We start from the raw sequence: 8,261 nt of genomic DNA, 5'->3' as shown, positions 1-8,261 counted from the left end.
GTACATGCGTCAACAAAGCTAAACCGGGGTAAGCTAACAACATAAATTAGCATATGAAATGAGGGTGATCCGACATTAAACTGCCCACCTTACTAACCGGATGATGTCACTAGAAGGTGGGCTGGCCCAAACAGACAGAAGACTGAATATTAAATGAACTTATATAAACTTATAAACACCAGTAAAACTATTCTATGAACTTTGGGGCCTTTTATACAGTGGACGTCGAACCAAATATATACCTAGTATTTAGTACCTGTTTGCATTGTTTGGAACCCCGGCAGAGCAGGTAATAAAAAAGTAGCTGGTACCTAATGGAAAACCCTGCAAAAAAACAAGATAGAAATCCACTGCTTTTATTTCTTAAATTGTGCAATTGCACTTTTGGGCTCAGTGTGATGCTGATGAATGCACATCATAAACTGGTATCGACTTAAGATCCACTAACGGTATTTCATCCCTCGACACACACGAACCAGTGTAGTAAGATATTAGTTCTACAGTCACGGTTGAAGATGGTGAGCCATACATACACATGGACAAAGTATTTATTTATTCCTTGAGCTCCAGAATCTTCTATTAATCCACACATTTAAACACGGCTAACTCAATTTTTTTGTTTGTAGACCATATTGTAATGAGCCTGGGAATCAGGGAATTCTTTATTTTAATGTAATTTATTGTTGAAATGGAATTTGCTCCCACTGTCTTTACTCTTGTTTCATCTACATTTAAAGTCTATGCAGAGTTCACAGCTGTGATGTTTTCCTGGTTTTCTCCCACACCTGTTTGAATGTCTTTCTCACAGCAGAGACACTGAGTCTGCAAACAGCAGAAATAGTCAGAACACTCCTGGAATTATTTCCTAAGAGCTTTGCACTGAAAGTTGATTGCAAAACGCTCTCAAGTCTAGTGTCTGAGAAGCTCAACAAAGACTGTAAGGTTTCTTGAACAAGAACTTGCTCAATTCATGTTTGTAGATTTTACTATTGTTTGTTGCACCTCTGCTAGTCGCAGTAGTTGGGATAGAGCCAAATTTATGGTTTAGTATGAGGGTCACTTTGGGGAATTGTAGGTTAGCATGTGTCTGGAAATGCAGGAATCCGTTCAGAAGCATTTTTGACATTGATAAAGTCAACAGTGTCCAGCATGACCATGTCGTATGAGTCGTCCTACTACGATGTGATTAATCTTGCTTGTGTTATCTATTCTCTGCTTGAGAGACATATTTGGTCATATCTGTGCTTTTCTGTGAACATATTTGACCTGAAAAACACACTCTTGTGGGCCTACAGGCAGTGGCGAGACACCCACTCTTGAAACCATTGATTCCTACATGAAGAAGCTCCATAGCATCATTGTCAGTAACCCTCAAGAACACGAGAATCTCATCAACACTGTGAGAGAGGTGGTCAACCGCTTGGACAGGTAAGAGATACCTCCATCCTCCACTCCAATTTAGATTTTTTCTACATACTTGATGTAATTTTCACTTTACTCTCCTAGTTCATGTACAGGCCACTCTTATGCTTCTGCTTCACCACAGTTGAATGTTTTTCTCGTTTCATCTGTGAAGAATTTTAATCATGTGTTTTACTGCTGTTTGACTCAGATAATTGGATTCAAGTTCAGCTGATGCAATGGACTGACTCACAGGACATTAAACAGACGCTCCTTCCTGGTTTATGCCCTTCCTCTTTACGTCCAATCTTCTTGTTGATCTCTCATTTCAGCCGAGTTTAAAACAACTTTTGTTACTCTGCTAAAGTGATACAAGCGAGGGTAATGTAGCGTCACATATTTATTTATAATTTTTTACTTCTGTTTTTTTTTGTAAACCTGTTCACACACTATTAACATAGCCATAGTTTGTTTTATAAAGTAATCAGAGAATATTTACAACACTTTTCTGTTGTTATTGCTCCTGTTCGGTCTTCACTGTCTGTTTATAGCAACCTCCAGAACAATATCTAAGTCATTATCAGATGTGTTGTCAGTGGATTTGTATTTACATGCCCAGGACATACTGTTGAAGAGACTGTCTTTCTTTCATGCTCTGTTGAGGTGAAAAATGTGCCATTCTTGTTTTCTTTTTTTTCTGTGTGAAAAGTGTTTGTGTTTTCAATAAATGCATTTACATCACGTAAGCCTTCAGTTTGTTTGGAGAGGTTCGTGATATGATGGGGAATACCATATGTTTGCTCTGAAATCAGAGCTAAATACACAAGACACCATTGCCCTAGATTTCCAACTTCAAGCTTTTCAAGTATCTTTTAGCATTAGTGTAGTTTATTCTGTGGATTTAGAAAATATTCAGACCACTTACTTTTTGTACACATTGTTTAGAAATGGGGCAATCTGTATTTAATAAACCAACATGAAGCGTGAAAATGCATGTTTAGAAATATTTAAGATAAGAAAGAACTTTGTTAATCCTAATGCAAACACAAGTGTCACTGAAATCTTTCTCCTGTTTTCCAATAATATCATGAAAGTATTATCATTATAATAATAATAAGAGGCTATAGCTGCTTAAATTTTAATGCAAGTCTCTAAAAGCTCTGCATACATTATTTTGTTTACATTATTAGGTCTTGCAGATCAGAATGAATGTAGAAAGTCTATAAACTGAATTTCTGTCTTCAGGTGTCCCACAGTCATTTTGTGGTGTTTAAACACTATCCTTTACCCACTGTGGCATTGTCTTGGTATATCGAGTCATTGTTGTCTTCCCTTTGCCCTCTAGGTTCAAGAGCAGTTCATCTTCTTTCAAGGGCGTTTGCATTTTTGGCTGCATTCATTCTTCAGAAAGTTACAACAGGGAAATGCCACAATAACGTGATGCTGCCACCACCATGCTTTACTGCTGGGGACTTCATTATCCAGATAAAGAGCACTGCTTGGATGTAGCTAGACTCTGCTTGGAGTTCAGTTCGGTAGAGTTTTTGTCTCAGACCTGATAATTACTGAGGCCAGAGTGCTTCTGGGAATACTCTGTGTCTTATTTAATTATATCCAACCCATTAATTCGCTACAGTTGCACACTAATCAAGTTGTAGACACATCTGTGGGATAATTAGGCAAGCAGGATGCCTCTGATCACACTTGGAGTGCTCCATCAAGGAGTGAATATGTCTCAGTTTTTGATTTTAGATTTTAAAATAACAAATGCAGTATTTAGAAAAAGAACTTCTTTTTGTCCTTAAATTATGATTAGTGGGCAAGTGGAAAACAGACAAGTCAGAGTTCTGAATAATTTTTTTGTTTACCTGCTGCATAACGCCGACTCTGTCAGACGTGAAGACACTCATTCTTTAGACGACTGTAGATGGTAAAGCAGCTGGTTTTATTACTCTGGATCTTTGACTTTGGCATTGTCTAAAAGCCTAGATTTTAGTAGGTGTACTGTACACATAAAACCATGATGCTAATCTGCTATAATCTACTTGGCTGGCACCTAAGCCTGTTTACTTGCAGCTGATATGTGAAGTCAAAAAGATTTGGATTGCTGAAGCGAACTGAGCAGATCTGTTGTAATTTGCAGAGAGAGAGATACAATTACATTGCAATCTGCAGCACATTCACGGGCAATGGCTCACATCTGTATCGTGTTTGTGAATTTACCCTCTCATAATCATATTAAGCCGCAGGAGAAGGCTGTGCCATAAATCCTTTTTAGTAAAACACTTCTATATTGCGATTTTTATAGAAATTGAACGCAAGTGTTTCTGTTCTCTGATGATAGGCTGGCCTGGATATGAAGTCTAAAGTTGCTAAGTTAGTGCTATATTAGCTTTTGACTTTACATTGTGAGCCCTTCCTGTTTCCTTTCACTGATGCCCGTTTCCTTTTGTGACAACTGACACTTCCTCTTCATAATGTATCATAGCAGCACAGCCAACATTTTTCCGAACAGATGTCCTGTTCCCAGAGACAGTATGTCATTTCATACAGTGAACTAGTGAGCTGCTGACCACTGCATTGCAAAAGTCCAGCTCCCGGCTCCTGTACACTATACAGCACTGGTGAAGAGACCTCTGGAAACAGGTCATTGTGAAAGTGACATTTTACAGCCCAGAAGCCGATCAAACGCCAGCTTTTGGGGGAATGTATTTACTGTTAAAGACCTTATGTTGTTTATGCACATAAGCAATCTGTACATTAACCTGACTATGACTAATGTGATGTTAGAATAAGCGTGTTCACAGTGACTGTGTTAAGGTACTGATGCTTAGCAGATTCTGTTTCCAGATAACATTTGCAAACTGGAATATAACCTGATCCCAGCTGATTGCAGGTTTCTACAAGTGCTAGAGGAGAATTCAGGATCGTGCAAGATAAAACAATGTTTACAAAATTTGAACCCTGAGATTTCCCAGTTGTCAAGTGAAAAGCTTGAGCTGCTGGTGGTGATAGATAAATAGACTCATGGTACCCCAAAGTTACCGTCTACCTATCCATCCATTTAACAGCAGGGTCTTCCTTTATGAGTTCTCCAGTATAGCTTTGGTCTTCTCTTCAGTCCTCTCCTTGCTGAAAACCCCCCAAAGAGATAACTCGGGAAACATCCACATTCCCACCTCACTTGGCTTCAGCTTCAGCCCTGAAGACCCACGTGTACATTCACGTCTGTTAGCGTCAACAAACATGATCAACTGATTTGCAATGCCAAATACTACGGGTGAGAAACTTTATCTTACAGAGCTCTGTTAACATTGAGATCTCATATGTTATTAGAGTTGCTTGACTTTTTAGCTTCGAGGATCACCTTTCATGTACATGGCATCAGTGTGTGCAGTAGGTCATAAGCTCATTTGTATAATGGGCTTAACTACAGCTTTTTTTTCTCTCTTTGATATTAGGCCAAAGCTGTAAAAACAACAAGGAAAAGGAATACACTGCAGACGGTAGCGGCTCCTGTGATGCCTTGTTATCACGTTTTCCCTTGAGGTTCACATGTTGCCCTCTTACTTCCAAGCAGCCAGTCTGCCTTGTGTGATAACCTCTGTTTTAGGACATGACAGAATTGTTGGGACAGATAAGCAGCACTTCGGTCCCTCGTGACGTCTCTTTTTGCCCTCTTCTTGCCACGCCGTCATCACACCCAGTCTTTTGTCTTAACAGAGAAACACCCGGTGGAATACAAAACAATTAAATAAAAAAAAGTCTTCTTCCTCAGCGGGGCAGTGCCTGCATCGCTGGCCGGTATCCAGGCGGTAGAATGGTTGACATTAGGAGAGAGGAGCAGAGAGCCACTGATCCTGGACCAAAAGGAGGAGGGAGTGACTCACAGGAGAGAGGATGAGTCAGGCGTCATGTGCTGAACTGGCACTTGACGCTCTCAGTGTCCTGAATGGCTTCTGTTCCCATAATAACATGCACTATTATGGTCAGATTGAGCCTACCTTTTGTCAGTCAGTCAGGCTTGAGCTAAGCTGGTGTTGGCTTAATTACACGAGCTGGTATGCATTTATGGAAATGCTTGTATGCACTGCCTTACTTCTAATACTACTCATTATCTTTAAACGGGCTCAGATGATCAAACCGGTTCATTGGCATCACTTTTATGTTCGGCTGCTGATTTCCCAGATTGGAGATTAAGATCTTTTATTATGGTCAGCTGCAGAGCAGCTTTTTGCAGCTGTGGTCTCGGTCGTCTTGTGCCAAAAAAAGTTGAACCGACGCATTCTGTAAGGTCTGTTTCTGATCTGCTGATGCAGATTTTCATTATGTCTGGAAGTAGGAGGTTTACAGTAACGGGGGATGGATAACACCTCAAATTTCAAAGGAAGTTTTTCTGGAGGGTTTACTTGAATAACACATAACGAGCAAACGTATGAGACAGAAATGTAGCAAGATAAATGGTGTCTGAGGTTCACAGCGATGATGGATGTTCTCCTGTGTGGTCTGTCAGCTTCTCTTAGTTCCATAATAGGGAAAAAAGTTGCATGTCATTTTTCTGCTGCTTTATTATCAGGGACAGTGCACTTACTTTCAATGAGTCAGTCCAAACTTCACCGCTTTTCTTTTGCCGGCCGACCCTGACTCACATCTCCCTGTCTCTGCCTCACTCTCTCATTGAACCCGGCTCCCACTCTGATGAAATGTTCTTTGCTTACAACATAAAAAGCTGTCCAAAAAATATAGAAGTGTCTCTTTTTTTTTTCTTGCCTTTAGACACTTTTGAGCCGCATGTGACTGCGATACCAAAATATTTTTTGTAATTTTACAGGCTCATATTCTTCAAATTACTCAGACAAGCATGGCACTCATAGAGAAGGTCTGGGGCAACAAAGGATGAAACAATGCCGCTTCATTGTATTTATTTAATTGGAGAGGGAGAAAGTGACTCTGCACGTGCCAAAAGAAGAAAATCAGAGTCATCCTTCTGCTTCCTTTTATCCATCATTCATTCATACTCACTCTCCTCCAGCCCTGGAAAGTCCTTGGCCTCGGTGCCCAGGACCTGGGCAGTAAGGAGGAGGAAACAATGCCTGGAATGTGATGAGGAAAAAAAAACTTGAGTCATTTCCACATGTCAACTTCTGGCTCAGTTCCTCCTCCTCTTCCCAAGTATGTTGCCTTCAGATTCTCCTCTTATTCCCAAATTCTCTGGTAGAATATGTGATCTGTACTATTAAACCAAGGTTGCTGCCACCCAGGATATTATTTATGTGTTATGTTAATTGACCGTTTTTCCTCCAAGGTGAAACCGAAGCCACAGATGTTACCCCCTGTCAAAACCCAGTATTTCCTTTCTGTTAGACACAAACCAAAACCCTTAATCTGTAATCTATCACACCAAAGTTTGATACTCTAACCTAAACACACACACACACACACACTTGGTTGCCAAGTGTACAAACTGTTAGAAAAAAATGACACATTTTTCCTTACATGTGGTTTCATATCTGTTTAGTTTTTAACACTCAGTTGGCTGTGGGGGCCTGAAGGCAGCAGGAGGAGGGGATTTCTTTTTTTCCATTGGTCACCATCCCTTAAGAGAAGCATGACGTCAACGAAAGACTCAATAACTGCACTCAACGCGTTTCAATAACTATTACACACAAACAGACATATGCACACATGTGCATACACACACGCACGCATGCACTCGGGGCGCCTTTGAATCCATCTGTTTGCCTCCTCCTTTCAAACTGTCGTTCCAAGACAGATGAGGTTTTGAATAATTAGTTTTTGATTATGAAGTATTGGAAATGAATTTGTGCTTTGAAGTGTAACGTCATAATTTACCGTCACCGATAATGACCGTGTTTGCCATTAACAGAAAGGACATGGCGCTGTACAAATGTCACAACAGTAGGACTACAAATAATGTATGAGAATAGACTCGCAGAGTGCATCGGTGTTTTTTTTTTATCGCTTTACTGAAAATAACTCTTTCAGTTCACATATAGTGAAGTCGCTCAGTATTCAGATAACCTTTATTTTAAATGCACGCACTCGATATAGAAATGGTAAAAGTAAAGTCAGATTTCCTGAAGACTACATATGTGTATTTGGGTTAAGCTAAACACAAACCGCAAGGGCAGATAAAACCTTTACCCAGTCGCTAACACACTACCCTGTGTACATCTGTACTACCTTGTCACAGCGCACGGACCTGTTTATCTCTTAGGGCCACTTTTCCCACTTCGGCGTCTCTCCTGCAAACTGCGCGTTCACGCGCTTCTCAGGCCAGCCCAGTATCCCGGGCGCTCGCTCCCGCGCCAGGCTGGTGGAAAAAACTGCAGCGGCTGTTGCTGGAGCCACGCAGAGAGGAGCGGTGTGGGAGAAATCACGGGCACTGGCAAGAGTTGAGCGGCACACACTCACACAGTCGCACAACACAGGCAGATTTTGTCGTTATTCCTGCCGAGGGCGACGCTGTCAGAAGCGGGGTTCATGGCTGCCAAGAAGTGATAGTATCGACGAGGAGCTCTTCGCCGTTCAAAAAAGGTATGGAAAAGTTAGCTATGGGTTCATTTTTCGCCCCCCTTCGCAAAATTGAAAGTGTCTCAGCCACAAGTCTCGCTAGTTTCTTGCGGCTGCCCAAGTTCCAGGTTGTCAGCGAAGGTATGTCGTGTCTTTGAGGAGGGAAAACCCCCCAAAAACTAGCGGTTCCGTGTTGTAATGTCAGATTTGTGCAGGATAGAGATGTGAGGAGAAGCCAGCGGAGAAGTTTGCTAGCCGTGCTCGGCTTCAGCGAACTGAGAGCTAATCAGTGACTGCGTGCTGACTTTGTAACATAGCTGCTGCTG

At 41.2% G+C, this 8,261-nt stretch overlaps 2 protein-coding genes across 6 annotated transcripts in view; both read left to right on the top strand.

Moving 5' to 3' along the window:
• Positions 1 to 2,132, top strand: part of hmg20a (high mobility group 20A) — a 9,987-nt gene extending 7,855 nt beyond the window's left edge. For 2 of the 3 annotated variants that reach the window (XM_005731411.2, XM_005731413.2), the window contains 2 exons: positions 1,296 to 1,428; positions 1,613 to 2,132. In XM_005731411.2, coding sequence (XP_005731468.1) covers positions 1,296 to 1,428; positions 1,613 to 1,616 — 137 coding nt within the window. In that variant the 3' untranslated portion in view covers positions 1,617 to 2,132. Of the gene's footprint in view, positions 1 to 1,295; positions 1,433 to 1,612 lie in introns of those variants that run through there. The other variant, XM_005731412.2, reaches the window with a different exon arrangement.
• A 5,499-nt stretch (positions 2,133 to 7,631) lies between these two features.
• peak1 (pseudopodium-enriched atypical kinase 1) overlaps positions 7,632 to 8,261 on the top strand; it is a 102,034-nt gene continuing 101,404 nt past the window's right edge. For all 3 annotated transcript variants that reach the window (XM_005731408.2, XM_005731407.2, XM_013910419.1), the window contains exon 1: positions 7,632 to 7,959. The gene's annotated coding sequence lies outside the window, so the exon portion shown is untranslated. The remainder of the gene's footprint in view (positions 7,960 to 8,261) is intronic.

This window comes from Pundamilia nyererei, unplaced genomic scaffold (genome assembly GCF_000239375.1).
Source record: "Pundamilia nyererei isolate P.nyererei 1_Seehausen unplaced genomic scaffold, PunNye1.0 scaffold00043, whole genome shotgun sequence".
In the NCBI taxonomy this organism is placed as follows: Eukaryota; Metazoa; Chordata; class Actinopteri; order Cichliformes; family Cichlidae; genus Pundamilia; species Pundamilia nyererei.
This window is presented reverse-complemented; position numbering and strand designations above follow the sequence as displayed.